The sequence below is a fragment of the Pieris rapae genome, chromosome 1 (genome assembly GCF_905147795.1).
Source record: "Pieris rapae chromosome 1, ilPieRapa1.1, whole genome shotgun sequence".
NCBI lineage: Eukaryota > Metazoa > Arthropoda > Insecta > Lepidoptera > Pieridae > Pieris > Pieris rapae.
This window is the reverse complement of record NC_059509.1, coordinates 5,690,955-5,707,951: the sequence shown is the minus strand read 5'-3', so window position 1 is coordinate 5,707,951 and position 16,997 is coordinate 5,690,955. Positions and strand designations below refer to the sequence as shown.

The 16,997-nt window shown below is 32.5% G+C and overlaps 2 protein-coding genes across 2 annotated transcripts; one reads left to right on the top strand and one right to left on the bottom strand.

Moving 5' to 3' along the window:
• Positions 1-3,038: 3,038 nt before the first annotated feature.
• On the top strand, positions 3,039-3,966 carry LOC111003251 (splicing factor 3B subunit 6). Its single transcript, XM_022273659.2, has 3 exons — positions 3,039-3,256; positions 3,345-3,463; positions 3,699-3,966. The coding sequence occupies exons 1-3, from the start codon at positions 3,227-3,229 to the stop codon at positions 3,928-3,930; spliced, it is 381 nt and encodes a 126-aa protein (XP_022129351.1). The 5' UTR covers positions 3,039-3,226; the 3' UTR covers positions 3,931-3,966.
• A 1,308-nt stretch (positions 3,967-5,274) lies between these two features.
• LOC111003232 (tudor domain-containing protein 7B) lies at positions 5,275-16,921 on the bottom strand. The gene is made up of 20 exons (XM_022273635.2): positions 16,749-16,921; positions 15,946-16,039; positions 15,619-15,833; positions 15,415-15,543; positions 15,154-15,309; positions 14,872-15,036; positions 14,625-14,801; positions 13,604-13,818; positions 13,335-13,449; positions 13,111-13,251; positions 12,944-13,035; positions 12,370-12,532; positions 11,780-12,016; positions 11,226-11,425; positions 10,837-10,984; positions 10,194-10,405; positions 8,674-8,884; positions 8,228-8,379; positions 7,507-7,667; positions 5,275-5,772 (listed from the first exon to the last, which is right to left on the bottom strand). The coding sequence occupies exons 2-20, from the start codon at positions 16,028-16,030 to the stop codon at positions 5,531-5,533; spliced, it is 3,216 nt and encodes a 1,071-aa protein (XP_022129327.2). The 5' UTR covers positions 16,031-16,039; positions 16,749-16,921; the 3' UTR covers positions 5,275-5,530.
• Between the last annotated feature and the right edge of the window lie 76 nt (positions 16,922-16,997).

Here is a 16,997-nt window from a genome sequence, read left to right as displayed (position 1 = left end):
TCGCATCAAAATTGCAACATTATATATAAATATTTTATTTAGATTTAAAGGTGTGAAAAGATTATTAAAATGTATGTTCGCTGAAGAGATTATAAATACAATTTATTAAATTGTAATTATACAAGTTAAATCTACAATTTTTAGGCTCATTAAAAGTAAAAGAAATTTTTTTATTCATGGCCCATATGCATTGCGGCCCAGGGTCAAAACAGGGAAATCGGTAAAAGCTAGAGCTAGTTAAAAAAAGAGTGTAAGAAAATATATTTACATGTATTTTTATTAACGTGAATATTGTCTAAATGTTTATATCATTACTTAAGATAAAAGCTGCTACAAGTTTATATCGATACATGTGGTATAATGTTGAAAGTAAACAGGCTATGGATAAAGGGAAATGAGACCTTCGAGAAGAGCCGACCGGTCGCGCCTAAAAAAATTGATGTGATTTCACTTCGTTATACCCGCAATCGCACGTAGGGCTGTCATTAATATTTAGCTTAGTAAGATGAGCAGGGGTGCAGACGTGTCCCAGTCGAATACGAGACATGCGACGCATGAAGATATACGCATAATAGATTAACAACAATGTAACTCTATTACCGAATCTCAGTCTCCAAAACCAGGGCTTAATACAAGGCAAGCTCTGACATGTTGAGGGGCCAAACTTTAGCGTGTAAATACGTAAAGAATTTTCCAAATAATCGTCAGTCAGTCTTATCAGAAATGCTGATTTATTGAGTTTTATCAATGGAAAGTACTGTCCACATTTATAAGTACCCACTGCCAAACGCCTCAGACGGCCCCTGGGATGCCCGCGCTGACGCTGGGCGGATGACATCACCGCCGTCGCCGGGGTCACCTGGCCGCGCCTGGCCCACGACAGACATGAGTGGAACCGGTTGGAGGAGGCCTATGTCCAACGGTGGACAAACCAAAACCTAATAAGCAAATGATTATTCCTAAATGTTAGTGTATTTTTTTCTCAATTCAAAATCTATGAAACTTATCATCTATTATAATTAAATTTTGGAAATAAAGGCTATTACTATTATGTTGTAAGCTTCGGAAAGTTCTCTTTTTCTAGGATTTTTTTGTAGAAACCTTTTAATGTGTCGCCCGTTTTTTAATTTGTTTTTTTTTTCAAAATGTCTCGCGGGCTGAATTTTTCAGACAGGATTTGCCATTCTACACATTCGGCTCTCATACGGCTGATTAGACTTGACTTCATAGCTTTTAAATACTTAGACTTTATAAATTTGAATCTTTCTCTAACTTCTTTGAGGTTGTCAAAAAAATCAGCAAGGTTTTTTTCTATTATTGCTGGCTAATCTGGATAAACTGGTAGCTTCTAGGTCCTCAAACATAGCTCAGGGGTTTTCGACATTAATTACTCTGAACCAATATTTTCCTGCGCAGTTATAGGAAGTCCAGGAATCTGGAACCTTTTTAGAATTGATTGTTGCATATTCACAGCTTTACAGCCGCCTGTCTGGTTAAGCCACACTATTTTGAACACGGTCAACAAGTGCTTTCTCTTCCACGATCGTAAATAACAAAGATATTTTAAACTGACTTCCATAAACCTACAGTTATTTTAGTCAATTTGGAGATGTCTATTAAATAATTGCGTAAAGTATTTCGATCAATTCAATATTACAAAGCAACACATAGTCATAGTATATATAGCATTTCTTATTATTATATATTGTTTATTTTCTATATTTGAAAGGCATTTTGGATGATTATCTGCAATAAAATAAAAATATTATTACGGGAGAGATTGCCCTGGGTAAAGTCTCCTCCGGACGCCAGGGTAATGTGGGAGACATTACCCTACGCCAAGCTGTTCGTTATTACATTTTTATAAAAAAATCATAACACTAAGTAGAAACTGTTTACCGTAAATGTTACTAGGATAATATATTAATATTATATTGTAATATATTATAAATATATATAAAATAATAAAAAAATATTATGTATTTATTATTTATATGTTTAAAATAGAAAACATATTTCTTAATGTTCATATTTTAATGACATTTATTCTAAGTACTTCTATTATTTTACTCAACAATGTATATACTGCAAAGTGCAAGAGATGCTCCATTAATTACTGTATTCTTAGCATGTACTCGTATTTCTATATCATCGTCATCATACTTTCCATCCTTATAAAGTTGTAAATCTCCATCAGAAAATCGCATGCATTCCTATTGACACCTCTTATAAAAACCATAGGTTTTTTTTGCTCTTTTTTCACTTTCATCCTCTTGAGTAAAAGCGTTAAGTAAAAAAATCGGTTGTCTGTAGAGTCGGTTTACTGACGATAGATGAACGTGCAACGTCATAAGACGATACTTATAAAATGGTTGCATTTTTTTAAAGAAAATTTTGATTTTATTTGTTTGGTAGATATTTTGTATGGATATGGAGAAGAAGGTTAATGGAAATCACAATTGAATTGATCAAGTTAGGTAGGTACATTTATTTGTACGAATAAAGACGCACTTCAAGCTTTAAATGGAACGCATCAGAGGTAACAACTCGCCGCGACGTAACGACGCGTCGCGAGGTAACGCCGCTAGAGTTATGTTATTCGTGCGTGCAGCCGGCTCCGTCGAATTATAAGACATTGTCACGTCAGACACTCGTTATGTAAGCGTTATTACAACTGTTACCATTGACAAAGTCCCCCTCTCATTTTCATATAAATTAGGTACCTATTGACTCTCTACCTAAACTACTGTTAAGCCCTGAACCCCCAAGCATGTACTATTTTTGAAAAGTTTGTACCATTAGGTAGCAAGTGCCATCAACAGGAACATATTTGTCTCTTTCACCGAAATATGCAATTGGGTGTAAAGCTCTTCCTTTTTTTTAAATTAATATTTGTCGCTATTCAACAAAAACCTATCATAAATATTATTGTAAAGACATCTGTATAGATTACCTTCCTCTATAGAGTATTATCTGTACTTGATGTGCTTTTTTTCGTATTTAAGCTATATTGTTGACTATGATTTTTTATTATTATGACAGATAATTATTCTATGACAGTTCAAGTTTATTGCATGCTTGGAATTAAAAATTATTGTTGTTCAAGATTGTAAATAGCCGTGAACCAAGCTTGATGCTAATTTATATGATACTTTTTGATTCTATATAACGTGCTACTAAAATAGTGTACGAGAGTCTAGAAACGAATAAATTTAAGACGTGAAGAATGGCTTTAGCTCTTCAAAGGAGAGCCAATGTAAGTTTAAAATGGTGCTTTTCTATGAGTCTTACAAATCAACAATAAGTTATAAAATATAATTTTGTACCGATTCATTCTCTTACAGGTACGACTTCCTCCGGAAGTTAATAGAATACTTTATATTAGAAATCTTCCATATAAAATATCTGCTGAAGAAATGTATGATATATTTGGAAAATATGGAGCTATAAGACAAATAAGAGTGTAAGTAAACTTGTTCTAATATTGCACAAAACATCGAAAAAAAAAAATTAATTAGCTTAAATTACAACTCAAGCAGCATAAATTACTCCAAATCTCACAGAGGTTTTCGAATCAAGGTCCCCCGAGACTCCTACATACTCAGTATAATCAAATTCAAGGTATTGAATATAAGATCCAACCCGAAATTTCATAAAATAAAATTTTAAGTGTAAACTATGTGTTTTTATACTTTTAGGGGTAACACACCAGAATCAAGAGGGACAGCATTTGTTGTCTATGAAGACATATTTGATGCAAAAAATGCATGTGACCATTTATCTGGGTTTAATGTATGTAATAGATATTTGGTTGTCTTATACTACAGATCTAATAAAGCATTCAAGGGTATGGATATTGATAAGAAACAAGAGGAAATCGATACACTGAAAAAGAAGTATGGAATATCTTCAGAAGATTTAAGAAAATAATTAATTGTAAAATATAAGAATATAAATTAAGGTTTATAATGTTGTTTCTTTTATTTTCAAAAATGTTGTCATAGATGACTCAGAGGTGTATAACAATAAATTATTGCAATGACAAGCCTGCAGACCCATTTACACTTGTTGGTTGCTTGTATCACAGTACATAAGATGAGATGCAAAGTTATCCTTTATTTTAGAGCCTTTTGTACTTCTTACACTTTCTTCATGAATTGAAATAAAAACAAACAACTGTTTATTCCTAATATAGGTTACAATGAAAGTTAATTTCTGGTTACTTGTTGCCTTTTCATAGTCAGTTCTGATGCTCCACTTAGGTTAGATTATAAGAGATCAGTAAACATAAAAAAAACTTGACAGATTTTGTATATAAAAAGTCTGCGGCACAACCTTTGGCTTAGATTTTAGTATCTATGTCATTGCTTTCCAGTTTAACGAAACTTTTGACGTACGGAAGTCAAACTTACAGTGCACCAAGTTAAAACCTCAGGGCAAGAAGACAAGCATTTAGTAACATCATTCCTATAAATAAATCCCTAAAATAAATAAAAATTATGTTTATATTTTAGAATCTTTATTTAAAAGTCAGGATACAGCTTTAATTTAATAGGGTATGTATATGTGTAAGTTTGTATTGAAATAATTTAGACTTGAAGGTTTATTCACAAATATTTGGAAATCCCTTTGACTATTATAAAATAAATATATTTCTGGGAAACTTTTTAACATTATATGCCATGCCAATATTAACAGTCCACTTATGAAATATTGTAATTGTTAAATAATTGATTCTTAATTCACTCTTACAGGAGCGAACACTTATAGACAAAAATCTAGCGATTAGACATGAGTATTACTTCCTTTATATCACCCTTTCAAGTCAAAATACCTCAATAAAAAATAAGCTCATAAACTAAGAATGGAATTTTTGTTAAGCACTACTTAACAAAGTGGAATATACTTACTCCATACAACAATAACTAAAACATAAAATTAAAAAACAAGCAACACGGGGATCTTAGTTCACCTTAATAAAATGATAATTTAATACTCTTTGATAACAAAACACCCATATATACATTTATTGGACATATATGGTATGTTCTATTTATTTTGGAGATGTTTTAAAATCAACAAGTTTTGTGTGCTTTCACAAATGTAGTGTAGTTTCACTTGTTTCTCTCTTGACTTAAACTGTTATTAATTTAATAATGAGATATAAGGTGCAAATTATATTATTTTAATATGCATTGGATAACACTTTAAAATAAATGTTTTATCTAGCGCTTAAAGCAAAGCCTTTAATGGAATAGAGCATAAACAAAAAAGTTTCTTATACATTCTCTATATTCTGATACAATATAATGAAAGCCAGTTACTAAAGTTCCAGTTAAGAAATCTAATATGCATCTCACGAATAAACTAGAATATTTTGTATTGCTTAAAAATTCTGTCTCATATCAATCAACAATTTGGCAAAAATTTACCTAATTAGCTTTCTGGAACTAAAATCGGTCGTCTTTTGTATTATGAGTGCCAACAGTATAACATTGCAGAATATGAATAACTTGTTATAAATCCTAGATTATACATCAGATGTAGAAGCAGATCCCAACCGTGCTCGTTCTTCAGCTACAAGTTGTTTGTTTAAATAAATGTCTTCATCAGTCGAAGTGTCAATTAGGTCTAAGGTCAATAAAGGCTCACTGGCGTTGAGTGGGTCTTTGCCGACTTCCTTACAAATAGCAACAAATTGCTGCTCAACACATAGCTCTTGGAATCTAATACAGTCTTCTACACTCCAGTCTTGGTGAAGCGGCCATACGTCTGTAATGATTATAATTATTACTTACAGATAGGTACATAAAAATATAACTATTCATATTCGAATTACAAACATCAACGCCTCATAATGGCGTGCATAAAATGGAATAAAATAAATACACAAATATAAGGAAACAATATTAATATTAATGGTCTAAGATCCGACTGCAGGATTAGGGCGCTCATCGGTTATTTGCTAAATCCAAATTGTTGCCAGGTGGGAAATGACCTGATTGAAAACCCGTGATTTTTAAAATCTTTCTGCAGCTTACGCGATACAGCTAGACTTGTATATTTTAGTTACTTTCACAGCTTAATGACGTATAGCTTATTATTATGGGGTCATGCTGCTGATGTCGAATCTATTTTCATCCTGCAGAAGAGGGCGATTCGTGCAACCTATAATTTATTTTTGTGATAAATTCAAGGCAATTAATATACTTACCTTTCCCCAGCAATATAATTATGAAAATATTATGTATGCATACAAAAATACTGATAAGTTTACTATAATAGAACATACGCACAATGGTAATACTCGGAACAAACGCAAGCTGCAATTTCCTCGTACTAGACTATCTAAATTCTAAAGTTAGTAATTCTTTTTTGGGAAAAGAGATAATCTTCTTTAATAAAATCCCAGAGGCTCTTTTATCTCTCTCTGCCTTTTAATAAATTTAAGAAATCTTTTAAAGAAAAGGCTTACTAAAAAGTTAGCGATTATCTATATTATCTGATAAAGCTACTTCGAATTAATTTGATATATTTGTTTTAAAATAAGTATTGATGATTTGCTTTTTTAAAAGAGTACCGAGAGTTTTTTACTCTGTTTCCTTTGCCGATGTGTAGGGATGCCTACAGGTTCAAATTTAATGACGTGGAATAAGTGATAGCTATCTATCATAATAAACGTATTTTATTTTATTAAAGCTATACAAATCTTTATCTACTCCAATTTTGGCCATTTATACGTTTCTGATACATTTTTTAATAATTAAATGTCAACCTCGCTTCAAGATATTAGAAATTAGTTAAATGTTTTTAACTATGTAGTAAAATAATTCGTGTTTAATGAAGGTTATTCATTTTTAACCACTACAATTGATGTACTGCACGGCGAAAAATATTTTTTTAAATAATTATCAGGAATTAAAAGTCAATCAACACGTCCATATATAGATCGTATATCATTGTAATGTCGTGACAGACTAATCGTAAAATCTGTAAATTATAGAAGGCTACTTTTAAAAAAATGATTTTATAGAGGAACACCTTGAATTTCTAGGGAGACTTGACTATTTAGAAATGGAAAGCGCTGGCATACTGCCTGCACATTTTAATAATGAGCTGTGAAGTAAAAATATTTGAAATAAATCTTTACGTAAAATGTAGCTCTCTTTACAACTAAAATAGAACAAGTTGCTTTATTACATATTAATACCAGATAAGCCCATTTCTAATTACAGGTTAAATGTTAGTCTACAATAAATACAATCGCAATTCTATTGTCGCTCCAATATTACAAAACTACAAAACACATTTTGATGAATTTTAGACTGGATTGAAACATGTTAGTTTCAAATCAATAAATCTCGGTGTGTTCCAAGAAATTGGTGAACATAAAATTAAACACATATATATACCGGGAGGATGATTTTGATACACTATCCAAGCAGTATGCATTTTTAAAACTTTCAAAGACTTAATTAAGTAGAATAATAAATAGTATTGTAATACCATAAAGGCGCGCTTTTATAGCTTGCGGCGGTAATGTCCTGGCAAGTGGCACGGTAGTGGGCAAGGGACGCAATGAACGTATGGGACACATCGCCAGATCGCCGTAGTCACAAAAGTACACAGACACTCGGTCGGATATGACGCTGCTAGCTATTATGACCCTGCAAAAATATTCATGGATTTAATAAAATTTCCAATGTATGAATAGCATAAGGGTAATTATTAGGTAGGTAGGGTAAATATTTCATAACAATTCTGACTAAGGTTAGAAAATGTAAACCCAACTGTAAAACAACCTCTAATTAATTTGATATATTTGTTTTAAATATTGTTTGATGATTTGCTTTTTTAAAAGAGTACCGAGAGTTTTTTACGCCGGCTTGTTCTCTCGGCCTACACCCTCTGTCTTCTTTGCCGATGAGTAGGGATGCCTACAGGTTCGAATTGATTGACGTGGAATAAGTGATACCTAGATGATCTTATGTTCCAAAAAAAAACGTATTATATTTTTTTATTTTACTGGTTCATATTTCAGAATCGCTAATCTTAAGGACTATATGATTGAATATTTATATAACAATTATTTTTAACTTGTTATGTCAATGAACAAATAAGAATGAATTTGAAATTAAACTTTTAAAACAACATCGCTCATAAGAAACCAGACTTGTGATCATTATTTATTTTTCCCTCTTTAATAAAGGTACATAACAGTGTATACCTATACCAAGATGAATCCTTTTCATAATAACCAGTGTAAAGTTCACCACTTGTCGGATTAGTTGGTATTTCATCCTCAGGTATTTTAGGACATTCCTTCTGTAAGTCAGACATCATTGCTTGGAGGCTATGTCTAGAACTATTTGGCTGCACCTATAAAAATAAAATAATGGTGAATTAAAATTGTCCGCACGAGCAATGTATTGAATCAAATCGTACATATTATTATTTCTGACAAAATTAATTAGCCACCCTGTATTGATAACAAAAAAATATATGATAAACTGTCGGGAAATAATCATATTTGATACAAATCTTTGACCAAAGTATCAAAAGTTAAGCCTTATAATTTCAAATATTAACTTTGATTATAGATTATTGAACTTATAACGGTTTTATAAATACAGATATTTCAATTATACTCTATTATGCGGCATTGAGACTTACAACGAAGTTCCATGGATTAGCTGCCATAGCAATTTGAACATCGAAGCATTGTCCAACAGGGGGCAGCGCCGGCGGCGGTAAGGGACGTGTCTTGTCTTCAGTCAGGACCACACTCTTTGGCCCGAATATTCGCTCTTTTTTCTTACTCAACTCTTCTACATGATTAGTGGCCTCCTTTTCTTTCTCTCCTACCACCAATTTTCCACTGGAACTGTTATACACGTTACTTTATTTAGGTAATTAAAGCAACTCAATACATGTATGGGAAATGTGAATTTATAGTATAGTATTAATATTACGAGATCCCGAGTCTGAGAAAATCATAAATATTTGTGACGTTGAGGATAATTTACAATTACATGCGGAAATCCATATTCGAAGTCGTTACATTGTCATTATAATAAGAAACCACGAGGCCGTGATTATACGGAAACTGTTAAATAGGCAAAAATGCGTTTCTTCAAATAGAAAAAGATACCGATTATATTGACCAAAATTAAAGGTCCCTGTTCAATTATATTGTATTAGGGACTTAATAACAACATTATCGGCTGTTCGGACTAAGGGTTTTTAAAACCAAATATGGGTAGTCTATTCGATATCGTTATAACAGATGTTGACTGTAATTGAAACCATATGATTTTAAAAAAAGTTTTCTTTCAATCTTGCCTTAAATCTATGTATAGAAAATGACTATAAAACGTTAAAATAGTTAGTAATTTATTCAAAAAGCAATCCTCCAATATTTTTTTAGTAATTGGCAGTACGCATTAAAATTACAAATTCAAATTAAGAATTAACGATAAGAATGTTAATGATGCCGAACACGTAACTGAAGTGAAAGCGGCCGCACGGTCGCGCTCCAATTACAGGTCAAACATTCGGTCACCGGATTGCAATTCAATTTCTTTTTTCATATATATTGCTTTTTAGATTCAATCATATATAAAAAAAATATATAAAGAAAGAAAAAAAAACGAGGATTTATTTCTATTACAAAAAGATTACGTAGCATTAACGTATTAGTAGAAAAACTTTGTTGAGTTTGAGACATTTAAACAGTCTTCATCTTATTGTTATGTATGTGTGTGTGTATGCATATACTGTTTTATTCAAATGTTCAAATGAATTTTCATAAATCACAGTTTTAGGTGGTTTATAAATAAAGACTGGTTTTGACGTATAAGTGTACATTACATACAAGTGTACATATACAGTGTTACCTATATGAATAAATGATTTTAAATTTGTATATGCATTGGTCATTAGCATACAATAATTTTGATTACAATAGATATCTATGGGGAATTAACAAACGGTACCAATAAAACCCTTGACGCGTCATTGGCTTAGGTAACACTGAACATGTGAAGGGGAATCACCACCGGCTTACCTACTAAGGCATAAAAAACATTACCAATGACGCATATATGTTTGGGATATTGTTAGAGACCTTTAAACTGCACTAGTAAACTAGTAATCTCTTAATTATTGCCCATTCGCCTGCGTGGTAAACTTACCGTTGAACATATTCAGTGTTGATAGAATGGTTGACGGAGACCAGTAGTTGCTGTGGCGTGGTTCGTACGAAGAGTTCGACGTTGGTGGGCGTTGCGTTCGTGTTGTCGGGCGCGACGCGGCACAACACGGGTTGATCGATTAGAAGCTCGCGAACACGCTCCACCATTGCGCTCGCCGCTTGTTCCGCCCCGCCCAAACGCACTTGACGCGCCTTTTATATCATTAACATTATTTTATTTATACAAGTGATGGTGACGGTCAACACCTTGGAATAGAAACTTAGGAAAGCTTGGCTTTAACTTCGATTATACGTGAAATGGGTTGATTTTTCTGTAATCCTAATACATACTTAAAGACAGGCAATCCTTATTTTAACTATCAGGGTTAGTAGGCTTCCAGATAGGAACCATTTTTGTATCTGCTGGTGAAAAAAGATGTTTTATTTAAAAAAAACTGATATATTAGTTTTTATTTTTTTCTTACTACTATTTCAAACTTTTAGGAGCTGCTTGAGGGTATAAATCTTTATGTGACTTTAGAAACAGCTTTATCCATGAATAACTCAAAACATTGTTCGTATTTACATAAGACGGAATAGGTTAAGAATAGTCCTATTCAATTACCAAATCTAATAAATCAGACCTGATAGGGGTAGACGTTAAGCGCCGGTGAGAATGACTGCAAGGGCACGAGCGATGAAAGTGGTGCACGCATCACGAGACCGCTGTCCACTAATTGCGTACGAACGGTGCCTTCTCCGTCTAAGCCGCTGATAATTGTACATCGAACCCTGTAAATATTACTTACTATAAAATTTCTACTAGTATAGTTGAATTTTTTAATACTTCTACAGATGCAAAAGTTCATACAAGATACTAATTGATAAAAGGTTTTGAAATGAGGTGAAAGCGACGGCCAACATTTTTCCTACGACACTCTCCTTACTATAAACAAAATCATGGACTATGTTTCTATTGTCCTTTTTATATTACTCTCCTTTCTCGTCACCCTATTTTGCAACAGATACTTACCAGTCGCCAGCGAAGGTACGCACGATGTATAGAGTCCCGGGTTGGGTCGGGGGCGCTTGGGGTGCAGCGGGCAATGGTCGGCGGTAAGGCCCCGACGTTAGTAATGCCAAAGCGTTACGAACTACGGCCGCGCCACCAACGCGAGATACCCACACACGCCCATCATCAGTCACGCACCCCACTTCTACCTCGCACAACTCCTATAACCATCCTTATTTATTATATCAAGGATAAGGACCTCAAAGGATATTTTGATAGTCGAGTAGACACATGAAACCCATCGAAAATATTTTTTTTCAAGTGATAATGAACACAGACAAAATTCTACTGATTCTAAACATGTACTTACGAAGTGTACAGACTATGTGAATAAATATTATTCCCTTTAGATTTTGAGATTAATATGGTCCATTAAGTGCACTAAAACTTATCAATTTCGTATGCAAAGGAAATTAATATTAGCAAAAAATGAAGTAAAGATTTACTGATTTACACACACCATAACACGTAAGAATATCAGTAAGATTAAAACAGTAGTACTGTACTGAAAATACCTTAGTCAGTGTAAAACCGCCGGCAATACAAAAGTCGTGAACTATCTCCTTATTGAGGTTAAGGTCAAGTTGGGTAGAGGTGTCAAATAGAACCACTGCCACTACTGGGTCATTGGGGTCAGTGCGAGGTCCAGGGGCAGCTACCAAAACCTCTCCCGGTAATCTTTGCACGACCAGCTCATCACCTGTAGTACTGACTGACAACTCCTCAGCACCATCCAACCGGCATAGGATTGCCTGAATATCCAGAACATTAAAAGTATTTTTTAAGTAGGAATTTATATTAGAAATGGCTGTATGATAGCCAGTTCCAATAGAATGATTCTTGTTATGGAAATCGAACAATATCAATGGCTTCATGGATTAACTTCACTTATTAAATAAAGCAATGCGGATTAAAAATAGAAGATACCGAGGTAAGCAGGCCATTATATTTGCAATTTATTTGAAAAATGACAAGAAGATGTTTAATTAGATCAACAATTAATTCATACAACTCTTAATGGAGGGTATCTATTAAAAGCAATACGTCACATTTATGGCAATTATTTGGAAAATATTAAAAAATGTAGGTATAAAACAATGCATACTTGAGCAGGTAGTCGCCTAAATTGCGGCTCTAGGACCTTTATTTGGTTTAGATAGACGACATCATCATCCCCGTGATCTCCAAGGAACACAGTGGCTGTATCGTCTTGGATCTCCATGATTTTAGCGCGCTGCCATCCACCATCCTCCAAATTTACGGCATACCTTCCAATTTACGGTATACATTAATAATGCACTTAGTTTTCCTAATTATTTTACCAAAACCAAGAACGCGAACTATCTAAGTAATTTGTATAATGCATCCGGAAGTAATGTGTTTAATTTAGCTTAAATTGGCAGCAAGGCCCATTAAACATTAAATCAGAAACACATTTAGTGTATATCAAAACCTTTATTATTAAGCTATTACTTTACCAATTTTCTACTTTATATGAGTGATGGACTCTTGTCTAAAACATGTCAACTAAAACAGAAATGACAGATGAGAGGAAAACGGTTTAGCTCTTGAAACTAGGATAAAAGTTTTGACTGAGGTTCGCTGGTTTCCAAACAATTTTATTTGCAGATGTCGGATCCATGAACAAATGAGTTGTGATACAAAAGTGTACTACTCACCAAGCATTAATTAAAATCATAGATCTCTCTACAGTTGTTCCAGTAAACTCGTAATACTTTGCCATGTCCGCAAGAAGTGTTTCAAATTGATCCTACAATATGAAATATTGATTAAAAATAATTTAATAATTTGGCCAAAACCGAGTATTATACATTAAAATACTCACACTATACTGTGGACCAATAATTCGAAGCCAAATTTCTATACTGGAATTAGCGACCGTGATAAAAACATTCCAAAAGTCTTCTTTGGGAAATTGTAAAGGTGGCAAATCGTTATCTGCATAATCAGCTACGCTGCTGCTAATCTGTAACAGAATTATTTAAAATCCGCCTTATGTATAATGTAATTTTACTTAATGCCTTAAATGTCGCATTTCAAAGAGCTTACCTCAGAATTACGGAATATCAATACACGCCTATTTAAAACTTTTTCCATTATGATCTTTGGACATTTCTCCACTAATTCCAGCCAATTTTTGGGTAAATTTTCTTTATACTTTTCTCTGAAATAAATAATTACATTAATAATTCGATTGGCGGATATACAGAGAAAGCATGCGATGCCGTTATCAATACTAAATACTAATTGATTTGTGAATAAAGAAAAAATCCCAAATCATAGTATTTATAAATTGATAGATTACTCTTAATATTCACCTATATAAATGGGGAACATGGCTAGCCCAAACACCTGCTTCATGTTCAAACACAACTTCAGTTAGACCAAGCAGCGCTTTATTATTAGAAGAAGTAGGAAGCCTTCCCGCATCAGAACTCTGAATAGCGTGGAGCATTTTCTCAGATGCAAGTTCTTTTGAGAGATCCTCAGATGACGAAGGTTCCGGGTATGATGATTCCAAATACGAACCAACCTACCATAAACAATTAATAGTGTTATTCAAAAATATATTTACTGTAATAGATATAACATGATTAATTTTCTAATTGCCATAGAACTGAAAAAGTAAAAACGTAATATTTAGGTTTAATAATTTAAGTTGATAGAATATGATAATCCTTGGGATTGATTTGCTCCAGTTCAAACAATTTGTATTAAAAACTTGGCGATTGAAAAGAGTGGCGGAAAGTTTCTTGCCCGTTCTTCTTACCCGCTCTACGCCCTTGACTTGCGAACTGGTTGTAAATGTAAATTTATAATCAGTTTAATTTGTTTTTTTTGTCGTTCATAAGTGTACATGTTTACCTATATGAATAAAGATATTTTTGAGTTTGAGTTTGATATATAGAATATTAACAATTCTTGTCTTCAGAGTTAGATATTACCATTCCCTCGTCCATGTAACCTTAACTCCCTTCTTTCCCTCCCATTCAGTCCTAGCGTCAAAATGTTAGGGAAATTTATTTCTGTTAATAAATTAAACTTATAAGTTTCTCCCTTCCATAACTTGTAGTATAATGTTATATATCTGTATATATTATTATATATCTGTGTGTGTTCTTTTGTTGGTTGGTCATTTTTGTTTTGGGTAACTCTGCTTAGATTAAATTCAATCCATCAAATCTATCCTCAGTGTGATATCACTTAGAATGCTACATTGTCGGAATTGTGATTAACACAGAAGTCGCCATTAAAAATAAAGAATAGAATAGAATAGAATATTACCAAAAATAGCTTAATTCAACTTTTGGCATATTTCACGGCCTTTATAATGCTTACCTGAACCTTACAAGCATAGATTGGGCCTTCTTTTAGACTCAGATCTTGAACTTTAAAAACTGGTTGTGGAAGACCCAGCTCCTTACAAATCCATTCCAGTCGTACTATAGCTGATGTTGAATCGGGAGGAGGTTCTAAACTACACGCCACTGCATGTGATACTGTATCATTTGGTACCTGAAAAGGAAAATAATTTTAACTGGTTATGCGTTATGTACAATTAGAAATATACATGTATTTTATTTACCAAAAAATTTGTTGTATCACATTGTTCCTTATGAGCTGGCAATTGCAATGGAATAAGATCAACTGTATTAAGTCTATCCATAAAATTAGTTAGTCTTTCTGATGCTGGTGTTTTACTAGAACTCTTAAAGTCACTCTGTTTTTCATTTTTTGTGGAATGCTTAATCTGAAAAAGGTGAAATAATATTTACATTGTTGATATTTTTATTTCCGTATTTTAAGATTGGTACACTACAGCTTCTTCTAATAATAATTAAAGCCTTTTTGTTAAAATTTTGTTTACCTCTACACTATAACTGATATCCGGTTTTATTTGAGTATTGCTCTTGGCATTTACATTACTTTTGTCATAATTTTCACTCTTATTTCTCATCAATGGCTGCTTTGAATTATGTTGAGTATTGGTTTTTGTTTCAAATGATTTACTATATTTGTTAAACTGTAATAACACAAAATAGTTATAAAATGCCTTTAAAATTAAAATTATGCTTATAAAAAAAGCTACTTTGGCTTTCTTTTTATACTTATTCTCTAAGTAAATTACTTTTCCGTTATAGCTGTTATTGTTATTATTATATGGTGTTTTGGCTCTGTACAACATGTTATTGCAGTTTGATTCATAATTTGAAGTGGACTTCCTCCATGACCCTTGTTTAGCTCTTGGAAAACGACCCTAAAAAAGACATATTAAGATATAATGAAAAATTCATTGGTTTGAACTATATTTGGTAAACTATAGGTCACTCACTGGAGAGTTCAACTTTGCTGGCTTTTTATTTGATTTTTGCCGAGACACCATTGTTGCTATATGTTGAGTCTCTCGACTTGCAATTGCATCAACATACCATTCCCCATTTATTTCTTTTAATTTAAAACCAGGGACATCTTGAAATAATTTATCAAGTGTTGAATATCCTAATCTTTTATAAGGTATAGCCTCCCCTTGCAGTTCCCTGTAATCACCTAGGCAATAAAAAATACAAGAACTGTAAATAGAATATTAATGATTGTACAAGAAATATCTAAGATGATTCATTTGACGTTAATTTTTAAACAATAACGTTCCAAAACTTACGGTTACACTCTTTTAGAGTCAATGCTCCCTTGACTGAAATAAGAGTTGCACGTAAAGCCTGAATAATTTGGTCCTTGTCAGCCATTGCCAAGGCCTGAAAACATTTTAAAATAATTTTCTATACTTTTTGTGGAAGTCTGCAACACTATTTAATCACAAATTTCTAGGGGTCTTTAAATAATTGCTGTTGAATGACTACAATGTAAACAGCAAAAAACACAGTAACTTCATGTGGTCTAAATAAATAATTGAAGATTTGTTATCATTTGACAATTAAGCCACCAATTGTCAATTATTTAAGTAACTGCAATATTGTAAGCATTTAAATATATTTAGATTAACTGAAATCTAATAATAAATAATAATATAAGCTTTTATATACATTTTTATGGTAAATAAGCAGTGTTTGGCTAAAATTTGTTTTATTTGTATTAAGAAAACTTAAAACAAATAATATTTATTCTACAGGAATATTTGAAACTTTCACTGACAAGTTAAAATCAAGTATTAGTTTCTTGTAAATTGCAGAGAGACTTAGGAACTTCAATTATTAAATAATGTAGTGGGTATGCTTTAATTTCCATGTAAGAACTATTCATAAATTTATTTATTTTACACATGCAAAATAAAGATATTCTTATGTTGTTTTTAAATGGTCTATTTAACAAAGAGAAATAAGCAATACTTCAACTACAATATTTCCTCTGCTGATTGCAATATAAAATTATTCAGCGTACAATAATTGAAACATTAAAACGTCGTTAAGTATAAAAGTCTCATATAAATAAATATATTGAACTTACTTTTCTTCTAACTGCCTATCATATATCAAAATCACCGTAAAGACAGTAAAAGAGAAGACACTAAAACTTCAATCATCGATGTTACCAAGACTTCAATATTCTTAAGGATTCTCGAGATTTATAAAATTCGGTTTTCGACTTTCGTTTAATTTAGATTAAAGATCTGTCATTGACGTTGACATCCACAGATTAATAATGATCTATTGGTGCTACATCTAACATCACTTGTGAAAGCCTGTGGTATGTCTC